Raw genomic sequence first — 24774 nt, forward strand, 5'->3', positions numbered from 1 at the left:
AAATAGCGACAGTACTGTAAACTTTAGATATACAGAAAAATATTTAATATATAATTTAAATTGTTTGTTAATGCTCACACTTATAAATCCGAAAACGCAGAAAAACCATAGAAATTATTGTTTATAAATAAACTCTGGCAGACAAAAGGAAACTGATAACAGCATAATATTTCTCGGAAAATACGTGCATAAAAGATTTAAGAATATCAGCAATTTTCGTGTTCAGTGGTTTAACTGGGTGAACAGCGGCATTTTGAAGGGGAGTCTATGTTCGGACGCCGTTGAGGATCAGGCGGTGTGGGGTCTTGTTACGAGAAAGTTTTATCTGATGAGCGGTAAAATAGCCACTAGTTCGCGTGTGAATTATTCAGAATTCCTACTTCCGGACATTGAAATTTTTCAGCATCTCGTGGACTTGTTACTCTTCGGGTTGCGTGTGACACAAGTCTTACGTAGAAGGTTTCAGTGTGTAGCCATTGCGAAATTTGAAATTTTTGGTACTTTGGAACTTTAATGGTTTTAGAAAGATAATTCACGCAATTTGTCGTGGTTTATTCAACCGCCTCCTAGATCTTAAGAAACTCGGTCAGGCTCTGAAGTTAATTTATTGTGAACTGTCTCTTTAAATTTTTCTATGTTCTTATTGGAAATTAACTGGAATTTATGAAACATTAAAAAATACGTGAGTGCGTATGTTATTTTTAAATACCAAGTAGAACTTGAAAACAGTACAGAATTCTGATTTTCGGCGAGTTGATAAGAGAGATTGTATTTTATTTCGTCATCCACACCACATGCACACTTCCATACAACTCATAAGGTCGCACGGTGAGCATAATTCGCAGCACCGGCAGACTAGTTCAGTCTGATTTCACACTTGTGGAACGCTGGACGATCGCCTGTCTCATCTCCTTTGCCCTGGTAATGAATGTGTAGAGTGCTGGGTTTTTAGTTATCAACTTCCAGCTACTGTTCCGATCGACAATTACGGGAGTAAATAGTTTTCAGTTATCATTGGACATCGAGAGAGTGTAAATTCTTAAGAGACCAAGAAGTAATTTAACTGACAGTGGAGTGACACAGATTTCTATTTAATGTTAACGCAAGCTAGGATAGCTATAACTATCACAGGTTTTGATTATTTGTTTATGTGTTGATCCCATAAACGTTATTGTTGTTGTGGTCTTCAGTCCTGAGAATGGTTTGATGCAGCTCTCCATGCTAATCTATCCTGTGCAAGCTCCTTCATCTCCCAGTACCTGCTGCAACCTACATCCTTCTGAATCTGCTTAGTGTATTCATCTCTTGGTCTCCCTCTACGATTTTTACCCTCCACGCTCCCATCCAATGCTAAATTTGTGATCCATTGATGCCTCACGACATGTCCTACCAACCGATCCCTTCTTCTAGTCAAGTTGTGCCACAAACTTCTCTTCTCCCCAATTCTATTCAATACCTCCTCATTAGTTACGTGATCTACCCACCTAATCTTCAACATTCTTCTGTAGCACCACGTTTCGAAAGCTTCTATTCTCTTCTTGTCCAAACTATTTATCGTCCATGTTTCACTTCCATACATGGCTACACTCCATACAAATACTTTCAGAAACGACTTCCTGACACTTAAATCTCTACTCGATGTTAACAAATTTCTATTCTTCAGAAACACTTTCCTTGCCATTGCCAGTCTACATTTTATATCCTCTCTACTTCGACCATCATCATTTATTTTAGTCCCCAAATAGCAAAACTCCTTTACTACTTCAAGTGTCTCATTTCCTAATCTAATTCCCTCAGCATCACCCGACTTCATTCTACTACACTCCATTATCCTTGTTTTACTTTTGTTGATGTTCTATCTTATATCCTCCTTTCAAGACACTGTCCATTCCGTTCAACTTCTCTTCCAAGTCCTTTGCTGTCTCTGACAGAATTACAGTGTCATCGGAGAACCTCAAAGTTTTTTTTCTTCTCCCTGGATTTTAATACCTACTCCAAATTTTTCTTTTGATTCCTTTACTGCTTGCTCAATATACAGATTGAATAACATCGGGGTGAGGCTACAACACTGTCTCACTCCTTTCCCAACCACTGCTTCCCTTTCATGCCCCTCGACTCTTATAACTGCCATCTGGTTTCTGTACAAATTGTAAATAGCCCTGTATTTTACCCCTGCCACCTTTAGAATTTGAAAGAGAGTATTCCAGTCAACATTGTCAAAAGCTTTCTCTAAGTCTACAAATGCTAGAAACGTAGGTTTGCCTTTCCTTAATCTTTCTTCTAAGATAAGTCGTAAGGTCAGTATTGCATCACGTGTTCCAACATTTCTACGGAATCCAAATTGATCTTCACCGAGGTCGGCTTCTACTAGTTTTTCCATTCGTCTGTAAACAATTCGCCTTAGTATTTTGCAGCTGTGGCTTATTAAACTGATAGTTCGGTAATTTTCACATCTGTCAACACCTGCTTTCTTTGGGATTGGAATTATTATATTCTTCTTGAAGTGTGAGGGTATTTCGCCTGTCTCATATATCTTGCTCACCAGATGGTAGAGTTTTGTCAGGACTGGCTCTCCCAAGGCCGTCAGTAGTTCTAATGGAATGTAATTATGTAAACGTAATTATGAAGAAATATGAGTACTGAGTTTAATCGTTGTTTTCTGTTCCGCCTCTTCACGTACGTTATATTGTGGGTCTTTGCAAGAAGGTGCTAGCAATCAAGTCTAAATAATAAACAACATAATACTCCAGTCACGTAGCGTGAGAGCGAAATTTTGTGCAAATTCACCACTTTAAGAGCTATCTATGCCTAGGGCTGTAATTTTCGGGTTTTTCATTTAACATCGCACGCAGACATTTAAAGCTTAGTTCTTATAGAGGTGGCGTACCCAATACTGGCTTTGGAAGATTAAGGAAAATTCTACACCGCTGGGTTTTGGCAGCCTCCATGTGGTCTCCTTGTGAGTGAGAAGTGTGCGAATGACTTGTACCATGGATACACCTACTGGCGAATATGTGAACCGGCTGACTCCAAGGTAGACTGCTAATTTCGTCATATAAGTTAAAAATCTACCACAAGTTCGTATCTCCATTCATGTTGAAAGTGTAATCTTGCAAAATGGGTTGAATATTTTTGATACACACCTTATTTTCCTCTCTGTTATTCAGTTTAAATACAAGAAATCTCTCGGAAAAAATATGGACAGCATCTAGTAAATTACAAATAAATATTTCACTTGTTCTGCTGAAAATAAATGTCGTCGATACACTGTAATGATAGAGAACAGTTCACCTGTTAAGACAGTTCTGAGAACCACGTAGCACGGACGCTGAACAGTCGTTCCTTCTTTAGTATGTCGTGCCTTGGCTTCGTTGGAGATGGGTTTTTCATTTTACGCCTGAGAGACAATAACCTTACTTTTCAAATGCCAACAATATTTACGATATTTTTTAGTTACATGATACAAACTCATATTTAAAGGAAGGGAGGAGGATTAGGACTTCCTCTGACAATAATCTAATTAGAGACAGAGCACAAGTTTAGATTGTTTCAAGGATGGGGAAGGAAATGGCCATTCCCTGTCAGAGGAACAAGTCAGACATTTACCTGGAGCGATTCAGGGAAATCATGTTAAACCTAAATGTGAATGCCTGTACGTGGATTTGAACCCTAGAATCAAATGATCAATTAATTTTTGTTTTGTTGCAATAAGTATAGCTATACTGATCCTGATAGCAATAATTATAATAGTTTAGTAAGAAAAAATATTTAGTTCTTATATTTCCTAGAAGCAAGAGTAGAATGTGGACTTCGTAGAGTGAAGATGTGGCATTTCTATAACAAACTGCGAACCTGACTCTCGTACAGTATGTTTTCTAGACAGCAGTTAAACGACAGGGATGATAAAATAAAAGAGCATTGGGTATCGGTCCATCAAATTTTTTTTCCCATTTATCACATTTATTTTAAAAAAATACACAATTTTCGATTTTTCGAATGTAATGTTCGTAACATCAGAAAACACTATTTGGGCGTTCATACGCAAGTTGTGTAACGGGGACACTATGTTGAGACACCTATTACGTAAACGAAGTTTCACATGGTCTTGTGATAGAACGAAAACCCTTTTTAGGACGTTTTCACGGATCTCAGTAAACTGATTCCGTTTATTGTCTGCAGCCGACGGATGATACAGATAGAAGTCTCTCACCTGTAACAGAGAAGGCTGGATCAGACTCAGTTGTGGTTCATACCACCGAAGTCATACATTGCATGATATAAGATCAATGTACTTCATGTGACTTAGAGAGTTTGGAAAACGTACAGTTAGGTAAATGGGGACGTGATTAACAGTGACTTGTTTAAAAGCACTGGAAGAAAAACCGGTTCACGTTTGAAATTTTTATGCGCAATAAGTATCAGGGTTTTCAATAACAGTGATTCATATGATTAACCATGAGGTGGTTCTTGTGCGCTTAATACACCTAGAATAACCTAAAAGACTAGTTCAGCTAATTTTCCCAGAAACAAATGTTATAATTTCTCTGGCTGAAAAAACAAAACTAAATTAAAAATAGCTCTGATCACTATGGGACTTGACTTCTGAGGTCATCAGTCCCCTAGAACTTAGGACTACTTAAACCTAACTAACCTAAGGACATCACACACATCCATTCCCGAAGCAGGATTCGAACCTGCGACCGTAGTGGTCGCGCGATTCCAGACTGTAGCGCCTAGAACCGCTCGGACACCCGGCCGGCTAAAACTAAATTAAAAGAATCGTGCTATTTGAAGAAACATCAATGCAACTAGCGTTTACAGAATCTGCAAGAAAGATTTTACCGGCTGAGCTGTCAAAATCCTTAGAAACTTTTGTTCTGCATAGAATCAGTCAAGGGAATAGGGCCGTCTGTCCATGCTGAATTCTGCCTTCAGAAACTACGCCACATAAGATTATCAAATTGCAGTTCCTACTTTTGAATGTACCACAAGCGCCTAAACGATAACTATGGAAATGAAAAAGCATAGAGGTAGGAACAGTGCAAATCGCTCGCTAGAGGTACGACCACAATCGTTGATGCGGACCCCGTTAGATTCTGTAGTAAATAAGTGAATACGTACAGGGACTGGCGCCTATTCTGGCATCAGTTTACCGTAACTGGCAGAAATAACGAAGTGTACCACATTGTATGTCACTCCAACCTAGGAGGGCTTTGCGGAAAGTAAAGTCTATTAGCCAACAAATACTTACTTAGATAGTTAAAACAAATTTAAAAGATCTTAACACTATATCGCTGCATTACTACTTTATATAAGTAGCAGTCAGATTTATACAAGCAACCAGTTCGACTACGGGCCGTTAAAATTGCTACACCACGAAGATGTGCTACGGACGCGAAATTTAACCGACAGGAAGAAGATACCGTGATATGCAAATGATTAGCTTTTCAGAGCATTCACGCAAGGTTGGCGCCGATGGCAACACCTACAACGTGCTGACATGAGGAAAGTTTCCTACCGATTTCTCATACACAAACAGCAGTTGACCGGCGTTGCCTGGTGAAACGTTGTTGTGATGCCTCGTGTAAGGAGGAGAAATGCGTACCATCACGTTTCCGACTTTGATAAAGGTAGTCGGATTGTATCCTATCACGCAGGATAGGTCGAGATCCAATGGCTGTTAGCAGAATATGGAATCGGTGGGTTCAGGAGGCTAATACGGAACGCCGTGCTGGATCCCAACGGTCTCGTATCACTAGCAGTCGAGATGACAGGCATCTTATCCACATGGCTGTAACGGGTTGTGCAGCCACGTCTCGATCCCTGAGTCAACAGATGGGGACGTTTGCAAGATAACAACCATCTGCACGAACAGTTCGACGACGTTTGCAGCAGCATGGACTATCAGCTCGGAGACCATGGCTGCGGTTAACCTTGACGCTACATCACGGACAGGAGCGCCTGAGATGATGTACTCAACGACGAATCTGGGTGCACGAATGGCAAAACGTCATTTTTTCGGATGAATCCAAGTTCTGTTTACAGCATCGTGATGGTTGCATCCGTGTTTGGCATCATCGGAGTGAACGCACATTGGAAGCGTGTATTCGCCATCGCCATACTGGCGTATCACCCGGCGTGATGGTATGGGGTGCCATTGGTTACACGTCTCGGTCACATCTTGTTCGCATTGACGGCACTTTGAACAGTGGAAGTTACATTTCAGATGTGTTACGACCCGTGGCTCTACCCTTCATTCGATCCCTGCGAAACCCTACATTTCAGCAAGATAATGCACGACCGCATGTTGCAGGTCCTGTACGGGCCTTTCTGGGTACAGAAAATGTTCGACTGCTGTCCTGGCCAGCACATTCTCCAGATCTCTCACCAATTGAAAACGTCTGGTCAATGGTGGCCGCGCAACTGGCTCGTCACAATACGCCAGTCACTACTCTTGATGAACTGTGGTATCGTGTTGAAGCTGCATGGGCAGCTGTACCTGTACACGCCATTCAAGCTCTGTTTGACTCAATGCCCAGGCGTATCAAGGTCATTATTACGGGCAGAGGTGGTTGTTCTGGATACTGATTTCTCAGGATCTATGCACCCAAACTGCGTGAAAATGTAATCACATGTCAGTTCCAGTATAATATATTTGTGCAATGAATACCCGTTTATCATCTGCATTTCTTCTCGGTGTACCAATTTTAATGGCCAGTAGTGTAAATGTCAAGCCACAGGGTTTAACAAAACGCGTTGCTTGTTTTGAATGACTCCTTCTAGTTTACTTAATATGTCACAACAGGCTTCAGAAGTGACTGTACTTTTACATTTCATTCTATCCACAATGAAGATTCCTTTAGCGTACTAAAGAAACAACAGCTATAAGCCATCTGGCTGGCGGAGGTGGTCATGTTTTTGTTTTGTTTGTTGGACTCTAAGATATGACTTTACACCATTATCTGCCGCCCTGTCTCGCGTCATCAGAGAAAACCGATGTCTCACCGCAATTGGTTGCTGACTACAGACAGACGGCCGCATATCTCATCATCACCATTGGCCTAACATTATTACGCTAAAGGTACTCACTGTACACACTCCGTCTGTATACGACACAAATTTCACGACGAATGTAGATTTCTTTTCAATTTTTTGAGCCATTGGTTTCCTCACTGGTTTGATGCGCCCCGCCACGAATTCCTATCTTGTGCCAACCTCTTCATCTTAGAGTAACACTTGCAATACACGACCTCATTTATTTGCTGGATGTTTTCCAATCTTAGTCTTCCTCTACAGTTTTCGCCCTCTACAGCCTCTAATACCAAGGAAATCATTCCCTGATGTCTTAACAGATGTCCTATCATCCTGACGCTCCCTCTTGTCACCGTTTTTCACATATTCTTTTCTTCTCCAATTCTACCCAGAACCTTCTCATTCTTTACCTTACCCGTCCGCCAAATTTTCAACATTCGTTGACGCTTCGATTCTAGATATGTTTCAGATTTCTTACAGTCCATGTTTCACTAACATACAATGCTGTGTTCCAAACGCACATTCTCAAAAATTTCTTCCTCAAATTAAGGTTCAAATGGCACTGAGCACTATGGGACTTAACATCTGAGGTTATCAGTCCCCTAGAACTTAAAACTACTTAAACCTAACTAACCTAAGGACACCACACACATCCATGCCCGAGGCAGGATTCGAACCTGCGACCGTAGCGGTCGTGTGGTTCCAGACTGCCGCGCCTAGAACCGCTCGGCCACTCCGGCCGGCTCTAATTAAGGCCTACGTTTGATATTAATAGAATTCTCTTGGCCAGGAATGCCCTTTTTGCCAGTGCTAGCACTGCTCTCGATGTCCTCCTTGCTCCGTCCGTCATTGGTTATTTATCTACCTTCATCTACTTCGTGACTGTCAGTCCTGATGTTAAGTTTCTCGCTATTCTCTTTTCTGATACTTCTCATTACTTTCGTCTTTCTTTTATTTACTCTCAGTCCACTTTCTGTTTATCATTAGACTGTTCATTGAAATCAGCAGATCATGTAATTATTCTTTACTTTCACTCAGGATAGCAACGTCATCAGCAAATCGTATCACTGATATCCTTTAACCTTGAATTTTAATTCCACCCCTGATTCTTTCTTTTATTTCCATCATTGCTTCTTCTATGTCCAGAGTGAACAGTAAGGGTCTTGGTTCTTGCATATACTGTGTATTAACCGTTCTCCCTTTAGCTTACCTCTATACACATTCTATACACCAACGTGAAGAGTCGTTTTGTTCCCAGTTCCTCCAATATTTTTAGAAATTCTGATGGAATGTTATCTATCCCTTCTGCCTTATTTGATCTTAAGTCCTCCAGAGGTCTCTTAAGTTCCGATTCTAATACTGGATCCCCTATCTTTTCTAAATCGACTCTTGTTTCTCCTTCTATCACGTCAGACAAACCTTCTCTCTCATAGAGGTCATCAATGTAATCTTTCCACCTATCCACTCTCTCCTCTTCATTTAACGGTGGAATTCCCGTTGCACTCTTAAAGTTGACACCATTGCTTTTAATTTCACCAAAGGTTATTTTGACTTAGATATACTGAGTCAGTCCTCCCAACAAACATTTCTTTTTCGGTTTCTTCACATTTTTTCATGCAGCCGTTCCGTCTTAGCTTCCTTGCACTTCTTATTTGTTTCATTCCTCAACGATTTCTATTTCTGTTCTCTTGAACTTCTTTGAAAATTTTTATTCTTCCTTCTTTCATTGATCAACTGAAGTATTTCTTCTATTACGCATGGTTTCTTGGCGGCTACTTTCTTTGCACCTATGCTTTTCTTTCCAACTTCTGTGACTGCCCTTTTTAAAGGTGTCCATTCCTGCTCAACTGTACTGCCTACTGAGTTATTCCTTATTGCTGTTTCTATAGCCTTAGAGGACTTCAAGCGTATGTCATTCCTTAGTACTTCCATACCCCACTTCTCTGTGTATTGATTTTTGCTGACTAATCTCTGAAACTCCAGCCTTCTCTTGATCACTATTACACTGTGATCTGAGTCTACGCCTTACTCTCCAGTATCTGATTTCGGAATCTCTGTCTGACCATGACGTTATCTAAACAAAACGTTGTCGGTTTTCAAGCAGCGTCAATTCGAATAGAATCCTCGAGTTTTCGGTGACCATCTCCGCCATCGTCGTCAGGAGTTCACTGATTGCCAGGCTGTTTTTTTTTCTTTCTTTATTGAATTTCGATTCCCCCCGAAGGGGGCGGGCTGGCAGCAGCTTAGTATGCCGCTCTTCAGCCTATATACTTTGTTTTAAAAAAGGAGAAGATAATATATAATAAAAAACAGGCGACAAAATCGGAGACAAAGGGTAACATGGCGAAAAAATCGTGGAACTTAAAACAGAGAAACAAAGGGATGATGATGCTAATAAAATACGTATGAAGCAGACAGGTAAAATAATAGACAGACAATTAAAAAACACGGTGACAGTCTGGTTTCTGGTCGCAAAAGACATAAAATTCACACCCAGCGACAGCATGGTTTCTGTTCGCAACACGGGAAAAGACGAAGCAACACTGAACAGTCACTGGAACACTGCACTAAAATATGACATACCACAGCCGAGAGCAGGTGGGTGGAAACTGGTCAGATGATGGTAAAATAAGAAAGGGGGGAAGATGAGGAAAAGCGAAGGGGGGAGGGGGGAAAGGAGCCAATGGAGGATGAGGACCCATAATAGGGGTGGGGGGTGCCGAGCAGACGCAACAGGGAGTGGGGAAGGCATAGGATGGGAAGACAAAAGGACTCAGGGGGGGGGGGGAGAAGGGAGAGGTTAGGTGGGGAGAACCACAGGATGGAAGGGAGGAAGAGGGAGCCCAGGGAAAGGATGGAGGAAAGGAGGGAGGATGAGGATCAGAGTTGATAGGAGGGATAAATGGAGGGAGAGAGGGCATCATCTGGGAGGGGGAGTTGATGGAAGCCACCTTGGGAAAGGAGATTAAGGGTGTCAGAGATGGAGGGTAGGGGAGACACAACAGTGAAGATGTGGCAGGGGGTGGGGACGGGAGAGGAGAGGAGCAACCAGGGGGTGAAGGGGATCAAGGCGGCGGGAGGTGTAGAGTATGCGAATATGTTCGAGGAATAGGAGCATGTGGGGGAAAGGAATGAGGTCATAGAGGATCTGCGTGGGGGACAGGAGGCGTATATGGAAGGGGAGGCGAAGTGCATGACGCTCAAGTATCTGGAGGGACTTATAGAATTTGGGGGGGGGGGCAGATATCCAGGTGGGACTGGCATAACAGAGGATGGGACGGATTGAGGATTTGTAGGTGTGGAGGACGGTAGAGGGGTGCAACTCCCATGTCCGGCCAGGGAGGAGTTTGAGGAGTTGGAGACGGTTGTGGGCTTTGGATTGGGTGGAAAGGAGATGAGGTTCAAATGGTTCAAATGGCTCTGAGCACTATGGGACTTAACATCTGTGGTCATCAGTCCCCTAGAACTTAGAACTTCTTAAACCTAACTAACCTAAGGACATCACCCACATCCATGCCCGAGGCAGGATTCGAACCTGCGACCGTAGCAGTCACGCGGCTCCGGATTGAGCGCCTAGAACCGGCGGAGATGAGGGATCCAGGTGAGTTGACGGTCAATGGTGAGGCCAGGGTAGGTGAGGGTGGGGGTGAGCCAGGCCTGCTACGGTTTCTCGCTTATATAGGCATGATGACATCATCAGCAGCCAATCAGATACACCCAATGTGGCGCGAGCGCGTAAGTCGACCCGTGCAGCTAGCGGAGCTATTGCCCGTGGCAGCACCGGTGACGTCACGTGGCGCCAGGGGCAGGCGCTACGTTTGAAACTGCCGCTCCCGCGTCGCGCATCAGTCTTTGCTTTTTTTCTATGTCCAACGCCCGCCCCCATGCCCTGCTGAGTGTGTACCCCTGGTTTCTGTTGAAATTGTAGTTGTTTAAAGGCCGCCTCATTTATAACGGAGTCCCACTATGCAGACGCATGAGCCAACACTTTTGTATTTTCGAACTGTATTTTATGTCCGTTTTCTAAGCAATATCCCGCTATGGCCGACTTGTCAAGCTCCCTTTGTTTTGTATGGCGCTTGTGCTCAGTTCAACGCTCCGCAGCCGTGCGAATTGTTAGTCCGATATACATGCTGCCAAATTTACAGGTTACACCATACACGCCGGATACTCGAAGAACAACGTCGTCTTTAACAGGGCGCAACATGTCTGCGGAGCCTATATAACCGAGAAACCGTAGCTCAAATGGTTCAAATGGCTCTGAGCACTATGGTACTTAACATCTGAGGTCGTCAGTCCCCTAGAACTTAGAACTACTTAAACCTAACTAACCTAAGGACAGCACACACATCCATGCCCGAGGCAGGATTCGAAAGTGCGACCGTAGCAGTCGCGCTGTTCCGGACCGAAGCGCCTAGAACCGCTCAGTCACCGCGGCCGGCGAAACCGTAGCAGCCCTGGCAGTCAGTGAACTCCTGACGACGATGACGGAGCTGGTAATCGAAAGCTCGAGGATATTATTGGAATTGACGCGGCTTGAAAACCTAGAACGTTTTATTCATGTATGCCGTCGCGAAAGACTCCGAGGACATGATGTAATCTAACTGAAATCTTTCCGTATCATCCGGCCTTTTCCAAGTATATCTCCTGCCCTTGAGATTCTTGAACAAAGTATTCGCTATTACTATATGAACTTTATTACAGAACTCAATTGTCTCTCTCTTCTCTCATTCCTTGTCCCAAGCCCATATTATCCTGTAACCTTTTCTTCTTCTCCTTCCCCAACAACTGCACTCCAATCCCCCACGACTATTATATTTTCATATCCCTTTACACACTGTATTACCCTTTCAATATCCTCATACACTTTCTCTGTCTCTTCGTCTACAGTTTGCGACGTCGGCATGTATACCTGAACTATCGTTTTCGGAGTTTGTTTGCTGGCGATACTGATAAGGACAACCCTGTCACGGAACTGTTCACAGTATATCACTCTCTGCCCTACCTTCCTGTTCATCACGAATCCTATTCCCGCTATAGCATCTTCTACTGCTGTTGAAATTACCCTCTATTCATCTGACCAGAAATCCTTGTCTTCTTTCCACTTCACTTTACAACCCTTACTACACCAACACCGAGCCTTTGCATTTTCATTTCCAGATTTTGTAGCTTTCCTAGCACGTTAAAGCTTCTGACATGTCACGCCCCGACTTGTAAGACATTATCCTCTCGTTGGTTATTCAATGTTTTTCTCAGTCACCTCCCGTTTGGCAACCCCCTTCTAGAGACCGGAACTGGGAAGTATTCCGGAATCTTTTGCCAGTGGAGAGATCATCATGACACTTTCCCAATTACAGGCTACATGTCCTGTGGATACACGTTACGCGTTTTGCGGTTTCCAGTGCCTTATGCATCCTCACGTCGTTGGTCGTTGCTGATTCTTCCACCTTTAGGGGCAGTTTCCGACACTGGAACAAAAGAGAGCTCTGAACCTCTGACTGCTTCTCCACTCTCTTTGACAAGGCCGTGGTCAGAATGAGAGTACTTCTTATGCCGGTAGTCTTCGGCCGCCAATGTTGATTATTATTCAAAATTTAAGCAGCGCCGAGTTTCGAACGCTGGACCGAGGACGGTTTGTTTACCAATCATGGAAGCTACACCTAGACCACTGTTATAGAAGGGATGTGACATTTGGCAGTATTTTTAGTTGTGTCGCTCACTTTGAACGGCTCCTCTAGGCGAATGAGTTGTGATGCGGCTCTACCGCTATCGCAGCTCTAAGCACATTGGCGTACCGAGTTAAACAGCGTACCGGCTGTTCTTTTTCCCCACAGTACATTACAGGCACATGAAGTTGCGACACCACGAAGGTCTTGCCTTATTTTGTTGAAAGATAACGCCTCACAGTGACGTCGGAGATCGAGCACACCCACCGAGCTTATTATGTCAGAACTGTATTTACTGCTGTTGGAATAACGGGCTTTTCGAACCGAAGGTGACCGTATTGCGTACCCAGTGACGTCTCCCTACCAACACGGCAGCTGCTGGGCGCATATGACAATGGTACCGATTCTGATACTGATACTGATACATCCGTCGTGATATTTGCAGAACCGTGACTCCTCTGAAACGACGACGTGGTAGTGCTCTTGTGCTGCCATTGCATCCCACATGTGGCGGTGCGCCTCTCTGTTCTTCCGTGTCCAGGAAAGCTGCAACATGGTCACTTTGCTCCACACGTTTCATTATCCGCGAGGATTCTCGTCCTGTAACCAACAATCCCATTTCCTGATTCAGGGTACGTGATGTGTCTATACAATCCTGAACGGCAGGGTTAGCATTGTGTCTGTCCTCGCAGGCCTAGACGCTTGGGACAATATAACTGCGGCATGGCGTTGAGTGTGACCTTCCTTATTCCATCGATTCCATATTTGTATAACAGTCGCGGCATATCGACCTACCCGAGAAATAATCTCACTGAACGATAAACATGAATCCCGATAGGCCCGGATCCTGCTGCTGTCTAATCCTGACGCATACTGACGGACGTTTCTCCTTCATACACGAGGCATAACACGATCTTCTCTCAAATCACTAACATTCAAATCAGATTTAAGAACGAAAAAGCTGCTACGTAATCATGCCTATATATGGATTTCAGTTGGCATTAATCCTACCTATTTTCTGCGGTTGCGTTAATGCTAATCATTTGCACATGTCAGTATATAGAGACACAGGCACAAAGAGTCAGTTCTGACTCTGCGTTCGATATTGGAAGCAAGACTGAAGAAAATCAGAGACACGTTCATAGGATTTATCGACTTATAAAAAGTGTTCGGCAATATAAAATGATACAAGATGTCCGAAATTCTGAGAAAAGTAGGGGTAAGCTATAATCGAAGACCAAGAGGGAACCAAGAGGAAACAGTAAGATTGAACGACCGAGAACGAAGTGCTCGGACTAAAATGGGTGTAAGACAGTTCAAAATGGTTCAAATGGCTCTGAGCACTATGGGGCATCTGAGGTCATCAGTCCCCTAGAACTTAGAACTAATTAAACCTAACTAACCTAAGGACACCACACACATCCACGCCCGAGGCAGGATTCGAACCTGCGACCGTAGCAGTCGCGCGGTTCCGGACTGAAGCGCCTAGAACCGCTTGGCCACCGCGGCCGGGATGTAAGACAGTGATAATCTTTCGTTCCTACTGTTCAGTCTATACATCGAAGAACCAATGAAGGAAATTAAAAAAAAAAAAAAGGTTTCAAGGTGAAACGATTCGGTGATGACATTGCTATCGTCAACGAAAGTGAAGAAGAATTACAGGATGTGTTGATTGGAATTGTCTTGAGCAGTCTAAGGAGTACAGAATATAGACTGAGACTAAATAGAAGAAAGACGAAAGAAATGAGAAGTAGCAGAAACGCGAGCACCGAGAAATTTAACATCAGAAATGGGGACGGCGAAGTAGACGAAGTTAAGGCACCAAAGTAGCCCATCAGGGACGGAGCAAGGAGGGCATAAAGAGCAGACTAGCACTAACAAAGAGGGCATGCCTGGGCAACTATCAAACGTAGGACTTAATCTGAGGATGAAATTTCTGAGAATGTACGTTTGGAGCACAGAGAGATATTGTAGTGAAGCATGGAGTGTGGGAAAACCGAAATAGAGGAGAATCGAACATTTGAGATGTGGTACTACAGATGAATGTTGAAAATCAGGTGGACTGATAAGGTAAGGAATGAGGAGGTTCTCTGTAGAACCCGCGAGGAAAGGAATACATGGAAAACACTGGCAAGAAGAAGGGACAGTGTAAGGTGCTGCTTACGTGAGGAAGACATTTTTACTAGTTTTAATAAATTATTGTCTCTTATTGATGTATTCACGATAGTTAGGAAGTGCTGTAGTCCGTAGCCGGCCATGAGTCGGAGAGCATTTCGCACGCTGTCTGGCTAGGTGACGAAGCGACCATATGTCGCGCGTAGTGGGGTGGGGTTCGGCGCTGGACCGTAGCAGCAGAGCTTCAGCCTGGGAAATATACATGACGGGAAGTACCGCCATCTTGGCGCCAAAGTCACCGATTTTGTTTATTTATATTTAATAATTAAAGTCATTTATGACAACATGAATACTAGGAGGAGCCTCTGGATGTTTAAAACCATCTGTCATAATTTTGCGTCGTTAAAATTCACACCCGTTCATTAACAAATGCATATCTTAGTAAGTACGAACATGATCGGAAATCCACGAACTGTGACGAAACTAGTAAGAGAGACGGACTACGCGCCAAAGTCTGCAGTCGACGTTAAGAGCTCTTCCTGTCTTGTTCGATGGTAGCCATGGTCTCGGTTACGTGACATGAGTGTTTCATTATTGATCTAATAGGAATGAGAGTGATATTACGGCATTCTGAATGTTAATTTCGAGTAAATAGATACGCCAAAGTTGATCGACAGCAATTTCAGGTAATTAGCTTCCACCGACAGAGACATCAAATGCGCCAATGAAGAATCTTTACGGGACGACATTTACGAGAGCTGCACCGCGCACAGGCAGGAGGAAATCCGACGACACGACCCACCAATGCGGATCAAGGAAGGTCCGACTTACACTCGCAAATTCCGGGTTGAAATGCTGACCAGTTAAACTGTACGCCACATATACCACGCTCTACGGACTCGCGGCTAAGCTGAGTAATAACAGTATCAGTTTAGAAGCGAAGGGATCTTGCAACAGGATGGCAGGATGTATGTCAAGACGTCAGGGAATGACTTCCATGGCACTAGAAGGGGCTGTAGAGGCTAAAGACTGTAGAGGAAGACACAGATTTGAATACATCCAGCAAGTATTTGACGATGTAGGTTGCAATTGCTGCGCCTTCATCTGTTTTAATTGACAGCGGTATGCTCTTACTTCCCAACTTCCATGGAAGGGGAACTTACTTTCCGCATCGCCCTCGTTCAAGAAAGGTCAGGTTATTGTTGATGCTTTTGTGGTCTTCAGTCCGAAGACTGATTTGATGCTTTTCTCCACGCTGTTGCAACCTGTGCAAGTTTCTTTGTATAATTAATGTAACAAACATCCATCTGAAGCTGCTTACCGTACATAAATAATGATCTCCGTCTACGATTTCTATTCACCTGCACTTCCCCCCATTACGAGATTGACGATCCCTTGGCGCATCAGGTTGTGTCCTGAACCTTCTTTTAGTCAGTTACGCAATCTATCGCACTTCAGCAGTCTTCTACAGCATAGTTTTTCAAAATCTTGTATTCTCTGTCTTAACTGCTTATCATCCGCATTTCACTTCTGTACAAGGCCACATTCCAGACAAATACTTCCAGAGGAGACTTCCTAACATATTTCTATTCGGTGATAGCAAATTCCTCTTTTTCAGAGTAGCTTTCTTTGTTATAGAAACTTTCGACTTTAAATATCCTCTCTACTTCGACCATCATCAATTATTTTTGCTGCTCAAATAGTAGTGCTTACTTACTACTTCTAGTGTCTTATTTCCTAATATATATACCATATGACTTTCGGAAAAGCATCATCCACACAATTCCGAAGACGGCTAGAGCTGACAAGTGCGAGAATTATCGCACAATCAGCTTAACAGCTCATGCATCGAAGCTGCTTACAAGAATAATATACAGAAGAATGGAAAAGAAAATTGAGACTGCGCTAGGTGACAATCAGTTTGGCTTTAGGAAAATTAAAGGGACGAGAGAGGCAATTCTGACGTTACGGCTAATAATGGAAGCAAGGCTAAAGAAAAATCAAGACACTTTCATAGCATTTGTCGACCTGGAAAAAGCGTGCGACAATATAAAATGGTGCAAGCTGTTCGAGATTCTGAAAAAAGTAGGGATAAGCTATAGGGAGAGACGGGTCATATACAGTATGTACAACAACCAAGAGGGAATAATAAGAGTGGACGATCAAGAACGAAGTGCTCGTATTAAGAAGGGTGTAAGACAAGGCTGTAGCCTTTCGCCCCTACTCTTCAATCTGTACATAGAGGAAGCAATGATGGAAATCAAAGAAAGGTTCAGGAGTGGGATTAAAATACAAGGTGAAAGGATATCAATGATACGATTCGCTGATGACATTGATATCCTGAGTGAAAGTGAAGAAGAATTATATGATCTGCTGAACGGAATGAACAGTCTAATGAGTACACAGTATGGTTTCAGAGTAAATCGGAGAAAGACGAAGGTAATGAGAAGTAGTAGAAATGAGAACAGCAAGAAACTTAACATCAGGATCGATGGTCACGAAGTCAATGAAGTTAAGGAATTCTGCTACCTAGGCAGTAAAATAACCAATGACGGACGGAGCAAGGAGGAATCAAAAGCAGACTCGCTATGGCAAAAAAGGCATTTCTGGCCAAGAGAAGTCTACTAATATCAAATACCGGCCTTAATTTGAGGAAGAAATTTCTGAGGATGTACGTCTGGAGTACAGCATTGTATGGTTGTGAAACATGGACTGTGGGAAAACCGGAACAGAAGAGAATCGAAGCATTTGAGATGTGGTGCTATAGACGAATGTTGAAAATTAGGCGGACTGATAAGGTAAGGAATGAGGAGGTTCTGCGCAGAATCGGAGAGGAAAGGAATATGTGGAAAACACTGATAAGGAGAAGGGACAGGATGATAGGACATCTGCTAAGACATGAGGGAATGACTTCCATGGTACTAGAGGGAGCTGTAGAGGGCAAAAACTGTAGAGGAAGACGGAGATTGGAATACGTCAAGCAAATAATTGAGGACGTAGGTTGCAAGTGTTACTCTGAGATGAAGAGGTTAGCACAGGAAAGGAATTCGTGGCGGGCCGCATCAAACCAGTCATTAGACTGATGATAAAAAAAAAAAAATCCATTAGCAACACCTGTTTTGAAATATGTACTGCACTCGCGCAGGATAACATTTCTCAGTACGGAAGACCTCCTTCTATGAAATAACAGACGGAACGCCCGGCGGAAGATGTGTTTGGCGCGGCCACTTTGTCAGAGTTTAGCCGAGTTTTCGAGTGCTGGCCAGGTGGACGTACGAGGTGTCTACGTGGTGGATCTGTCAAACTTCGACGTGACCGGAAGTTACACTACCCTGGTCGGTTAAGCACACGCAATGCTAGTTTTTGTAGTATTTCACTCGTCTGTTCGACGTTGTGTCAACGTCATCTTAAGGCCTGTACACTTTGATGAAGTCAGTTGTGTGTGGCTCAGTCTAGAAGTCCGCGGTGGGACCAACACGTGCTCCACTTGGACGGCGGGCAGTAACTCCATCCCGCCATCCCTCCATCCATGGGGAGCACGTGTTGGCCTCACTGTGGGCTTCTAGACTGAGCCACACACAACTGATTTCATCAAAGCGTACGGGCCTGAAGATAGCGTTGACGCAACGTCGAAACTAGTAGCGAAGTAAATATAAAATCTTTAAGTACAGCTGGAGGAATTTCATTTTTAATAAAAACATTTCCCCGTCCCACTCTGTAACAGAGCGTGGGAAAAATGAAAACTTAAATCTTTCTGTACGAGTTTTTATTTCTCTTATGTTATTACAATGATGATTTCTTCCTAAGTAGGTTGGCAGCAATGAATATTTTCACATTCAGAGGTGAATGGTGCTGATAGAACTTTCGTGAAAAAGTGTCGCCACAACGTAAAACGTCGTTGTTTTAATGATTGCTATCCAACTCGTTTGTCATGTGTGACAATCTCTCCCCTATTTGGCGTAAATATAAAACTAGCTGCCTTTTTTTAAACTTTTTCGATGTCCTCCGTCAACCCTATCTGGTAAGGATCCCATACCGCACATCACTACTCTAACAGAGGATGGCCAAGCATAGTGTAGGCTCTATACTTCAGTATAAACACAGACAACTGAAATACTTATTTATTCTATAAATTGGTTTTCCAATCTTTTCCGGCTCGTCTTCAGATGGTGCACGACATGATACACGACTATATCGAGGTATAATTCTGGATGCTGCCTTGCGACAGTATGCGTGGCTTTTTTGTTAATATCCATGTATCAGTTGACTATTTCAAAGCCTGATTCTGGATGCTGGCTGCTGGCTGGCTTTCTTGTTGATATCCATCTGTCAGCTTCCATTGTGATGTACAGCTGGTAACAACACATCACTCACTTTTCACGCGGTATGTATGTATATACACCGTAGTTATGAAACTTTGCAAGCACCCAACATGCGCTGTATAACTACTGCTTGTAGTAGAACAATCATATATTTGTACACATTTAATTAAAGGTACCTGTTTAACTAAGCTAAGGCAGTTATGCATAATAGCTTGGCAGTACATGCTAAAAATGTCGTTACTCACCACACACAATAATATAAGAGAATTTAATTCACATGTGTATATTTCTGAACTAGTTAACTTGGTTGAAGTACAGAAATATGTTCCACAAGCGGGAAGTGGAGACAAATTCACATAATAATCTTGTCTTCTTTGCATCAACGATAGAATATTTTAAGTGTAAACTGCAATATTGCCTAAATGAAAAATCATCTGACCGCATTTTGCTTTATTATGACCGAACTACAAGTAGTTCTACAAGTGTATAAGACATGTACCAAATTAATCTGAGCACAAGAGCTTCATTTCAAACATCTACAAAAAATTTAATCCGTATCATAAGCGTATTAGTTCTACTGAGTGTGGCACGAGTACCGACTATCTTACATCACAGGAAAAAATGGGAAAAATTAAAGGAACGATAGTAGAATATTGGGAAAGGAAAAGGAAGTGAAAGAAGGGAGGAGTGTAAGCAGGAAGTCAGGATTTAAGACATGAGGAAAGGAAGGAACGAAGGCAAGAAATAAAGGAAGGAAAGAATGCTCCAGTATAATTTATCACAGCAGACAGAGCAGTAGCTCAGCTCGACAGGAACCCTCGTTTAATATGATAGAACCCTCCCCCTACTGGTCGCAAGTGATTTCTACAATCATGGAAAAAATTAAACGGATGTGGCCAGACTGGGATTTTAACTTTGCTTGTCCCATGTACGTAATCAGTTAATTTAACACAGCACCAGCTCAATTCGTATTGAAGAGGAAAAATGAAAACTGATGAAGATCCCTGTTGACGGTTAGAAACTTATTGAGGTGATTTCATTATAAATAACTTACATATTAAGGTACAACTGAGTCCAGGTGTCTGGTGTCTTGGAAAGAAATATAAAATCTTACGTTATTGATGCGTGCTATTAGAATATAGCCTCATGCTGCTGTTGGTCTATTTTATGCAAGCGATTATTTTGATCGTACTGATAGCCTTCAAGGAATTCGTCTGGCTCATGGGACTGCTGGTAAACGTCCGCATCGTTCCCAAAGTGGCTTTGCTGATATTGCTGCAAGTCCTGATTACTGATGGGAAACTGTTCCTTCTCATATTGCTGTACAATCTGTTCTGATCCAGGTTCTTGATGCTGCTGATATCGATCGTGACTATTGTCTTCAGTATCGTCTTGGTGTGCTTGCTGTTCTAACTCGCCTGAGCCGAAGATATTGCTCTGCTGGTACTGCTGCTGGTCATCGCTAGAATAAGATTGATCTTGTTTCTGGGGATACAAACTGATGTGTTCAAAATCTGAGTCAACATGTTGTTGGTTCTGCTGTTGAATTTGATCGTTGTTTTGGGTTTCGCCGAGTTGATATTGTTGCAGATCATCTCCAGAATCTAAAGACTGCTCTTGGTGTGTGTTCTGGCTAAGTTCAGAATCAGAATCTAATTCTTGCTGCGTCTGTTGCAGAATTTGATCTTCGCCCTGTTGATATTGTTGCAGATTTTCTCCGGAATCTGAAGACTGCTCTTGTTGCGTATGCTGGCTAAGTTCAAAATCAGAATCAGATTTTTTCTGTGTTTGTTGTAAATCTTGTTCTTCGTTGAGTGTACCACTTTGTTGATATTGCTGTAGATTTTCCCCAGAGTCTGAAAATTGATGTTGTTGTATATGCTGACTTAGTTGCGAATCAGAATCTAATTCCTGCTGTGTCTGTTGTAGGACTTGGTCTCCTACTGATGTATCGGTCTCTTGATACTGTTGCAGATTGTCTCCAGAATCGGAAGATTGATCCTGCTGTGAATGCTGACTGATTTGTTCACTATCAGAATCTAATTCTTGCTGTATCTGTTGTAGGTCCCCATTTGATGCATCCGTCTGTTGATACTGTTGCAGATCGTCTCCAGAATCGGAAGACTGATCCTGCTGTGTATGCTGACTGAGTTGTTCAGAATCAGAATCTAATTCTTGCTGTATCTGTTGTAGGTCTCCGTTTGATGCATCGGTCTGTTGATACTGTTGCAGATTGTCTCCAGAATTGGAAGATTGATCCTGCTGTGAATCCTGACTGATTTGTTCATTATCAGAATTTTGTTCTTGCTGCGTCTGCTGTAGGTCTCCATTTGATGTATCGGTCTGTTGATACTGTTGCAAATCGTCTCCAGAATGGGAAGATTGATCTTGCTGTGTATGCTGACTGAGTTGTTCAGAATCAGAATCTAATTCTTGCTGTATCTGTTGTAGGTCTCCGTTTGATGCATCGTTCTGTTGATACTGTTGCAGATTGTCTCCAGATTCGGAAGATTGATCCTGCTGTGAATCCTGACTGATTTGTTCATTATCAGAATTTTGTTCTTGCTGCGTCTGCTGTAGGTCCCCATTTGATGTATCGGTCTGTTGATACTGTTGCAAATCGTCTCCAGAATCGGAAGATCGATCTTGCTGTGTAAGCTGACTGAGTTGTTCAGAATCAGAATCTAATTCTTGCTGTATCTGTTGTAGGTCTCCGTTTGATGCATCGTTCTGTTGATACTGTTGCAGATTGTCTTCAGAATTGGAAGATTGATCCTGCTGTGAATCCTGACTGATTTGTTCATTATCAGAATTTAGTTCTTGCTGCATCTGCTGTAGGTCTCCATTTGATGTATCGGTCTGTTGATACTGTTGCAAATCGTCTCCAGAATCGGAAGATCGATCTTGCTGTGTATGCTGACTGAGTTGTTCAGTATCAGAATCTAATTCTTGCTGTATCTGTTGTAGGTCTCCGTTTGATGCATCGGTCTGTTGATACTGTTGCAGATTGTCTCCAGAATTGGAAGATTGATCCTGCTGTGAATCCTGACTGATTTGTTCGTTATCAGAATTTTGTTCTAGCTGTGTCTGCTGTAGGTCTCCATTTGATGTATCGGTCTGTTGATACTGTTGCAAATCGTCTCCAGAATCGGAAGATTGATATTGCTGTGTAAGCTGACTGAGTTGTTCAGAATCAGAATCTAATTCTTGCTGTATCTGTTGTAGGTCTCCGTTTGATGCATCGGTCTGTTGATACTGTTGCAGATTGTCTCCAGAATCGGAAGATTGATCCTGCTGTGAATGCTGACTGATTTGTTCATTATCAGAATTTAGTTCTTGCTGCGTCTGTTGTAGGTCTCCGTTTGATGCATCGGTCTCTTGATACTGTTGCAGATTGTCTCCAGAATCGGAAGATTGATCCTGCTGTGAATGTTGACTGATTTGTTCGTTATCAGTATCTAATTCTTGCTGTGTCTGTTGAAGGTCTTGGTTTTTGTTTGGTGTATCGATCTGTTGATGTTGTTGCACGACGTCTCCTGTATCTGAAATCTGGTCTTGCTGTGGATGCCAACTAACCTGTTCAGAATATTGATTTTGTAGTGATTGCTGTGCAATTTGATCTGCATCTGATGTCTCACTTTGCTGATACACCTGAAGACCTTCTTCAGATTCTTGTTGATCGTTTACCAGTTTACCAGACTGAGGATCTCCGTATTGATGAATCTGCTGTACCGCCTGATCGAAGTCTGCACTGGGGTCTTGGTGCTGCTGCTGCTGGCTGTCGTCCAGGTCGTAATCGTAGCCCTGCTGGTACAGCTGCCCAGACTGGTCAAATGCGGGCATCTGGTTATGCTGCATCTGCTGCCACATCTCTTGCCTGTCTTTCAGGACATCTCTATACCATGCTGGCAAGCTGTACGCATTTGAACGTTGATGGTGTTGGTACGGCCGCAAAAGATCTCCTATTTCAGAGAACTTATCACCCGCGAATTTGAGCCCTGGTTCCAGGCTGCGGACTTGTTGGTACAGGTGTTGCACCTGGTCCACGTTCTGCATGTAGTCTTTCCTGTGGACAATGAGAAGCGATAAATTTTTAACTAATGTTCATTTCGTAGGTTAAACAAAGGTTAGCAAGCAAAGTCTACAGTATATACGAGCGTTAATCGGAAAGTAAGGTCCGCTAAGTCGCGAAATGGAAACGACAGCGAATATGGACGAAGTTTTGCGCAGATGTGTTGGGCCGTGTCTCTGGTGTGCCTGTCAATCGTGCCACGTAGCTCTATGCAGTTGTGAGCACAAGGTGAGAAAGTAAATATGTTTAGGAGAATTATGGGTGCCCAATGAGAAGTTTCGCCTGGTTTCATGCAACCCCACATAACGTAAGTGTAATGCATTTCCTTCTTCATGATAATTCGTGACCGTGCACTGCAGGGGCAGAGAGGGCGCCGCTGCAACGTATTCGATGAACGTGTTTGTTCGATCTGCATACACTACTGGCCATCAAAATTGCTACACCAAGAAGAAATGCAGATGATAAACGGGTGTTCATTGGACAAATATATTATACTAGAAATGACATGCAATTACATTTTCACGAAGTTTGGGTGCATAGATCCTGAGAAATCAGTACCCAAATAACCACATCTTGCCGTAATAACGGCCTTGATACGCCTGGGCATTGAGTCAAACAGAGCTTGGATGGCGTGTACAGGTACAGCTGCCCATGCACCTTCAACACGATACCACAGTTCTACAAGAATAGTGACTGGCGTATTGTGACGAGCCAGTTGATCGGCCGCCATTGACCAGGCGTTTTCAATTGGTGAGAGATCTGGAGAATGTGGTGGCCAGGGCAGCAGTCGAACATTTTCTGTATCCAGAAAGGCCCGTACAGGACCTGCAACATGCGGTCGTGCACTATCCTGCTGAAATGTAGGGTTTCGCAGGGATCGAATGGGGGTAGAGCCACGGGTCGTAACACATCTGAAATGTAACGTCCAGTGTTCAGAGTGCCGTCAATGCGAACAAAAGGTGACCAAGACGTATAGCCAATGGCACCCCATACCATCACGCCGGGTGATACGCCAGTATGGCGATGACGAATAAACGCTTCCAATGTGCTTTCATCGCGATGTCGCCAAACACGGATGCGACCATCATGAGGCTGTAAACAGAACCTGGATTCATCCGAAAAAATGACGTTTTGCCATTCGTACACCCAGGTTCGTCGTTGAGTACACCATCGCAGGCGCTCCTGTCTGTGATGCAGCGTGAAGGGTAACCACAGCCATGCTCTCCAAGCTGATAGTCCATGCTGCTGCAAACGTCGTCGAACTGTTCGTGCAGATGGTTGTTATCTTGCAAACGTCCTCAACTGTTGACTCAGGGATCGAAACGTGGCTGCACAATCCGTTACAGCCATGTGGATAAGATGCCTGTCATCTCGACTGCTAGTGATACGAGGCAGTTGGTATCGAGCACGGCGTTCTGTATTACCCTCCAGAACCCACCGATTCCATAATCTGCTAACAGTCATTGGATCTCGACCAACGCGAGCAGCAACGTCGCGATACGATAAACCGCAATCGCGATAGGCTACAATCCGACCTTTATCAAAGTCGGAAACGTGATGGTAGGCA

General features: G+C 43.2%; 1 protein-coding gene across 1 annotated transcript in view; it reads right to left on the minus strand.

The window, feature by feature from the left end:
• Window positions 1-3923: 3923 nt before the first annotated feature.
• The window catches only part of LOC124544751 (dentin sialophosphoprotein-like), a 94393-nt gene continuing 73542 nt past the window's right edge, over window positions 3924-24774 (minus strand). Inside the window, exons 4-5 of the mRNA XM_047123412.1 lie at window positions 20250-23201; window positions 3924-4210 (exon numbers count right to left, since the gene is read on the minus strand). Coding sequence (XP_046979368.1) covers window positions 20267-23201 — 2935 coding nt within the window. The 3' untranslated portion in view covers window positions 3924-4210; window positions 20250-20266. The remainder of the gene's footprint in view (window positions 4211-20249; window positions 23202-24774) is intronic.

Source organism: Schistocerca americana, chromosome 8 (genome assembly GCF_021461395.2).
Source record: "Schistocerca americana isolate TAMUIC-IGC-003095 chromosome 8, iqSchAmer2.1, whole genome shotgun sequence".
Lineage (NCBI taxonomy): Eukaryota > Metazoa > Arthropoda > Insecta > Orthoptera > Acrididae > Schistocerca > Schistocerca americana.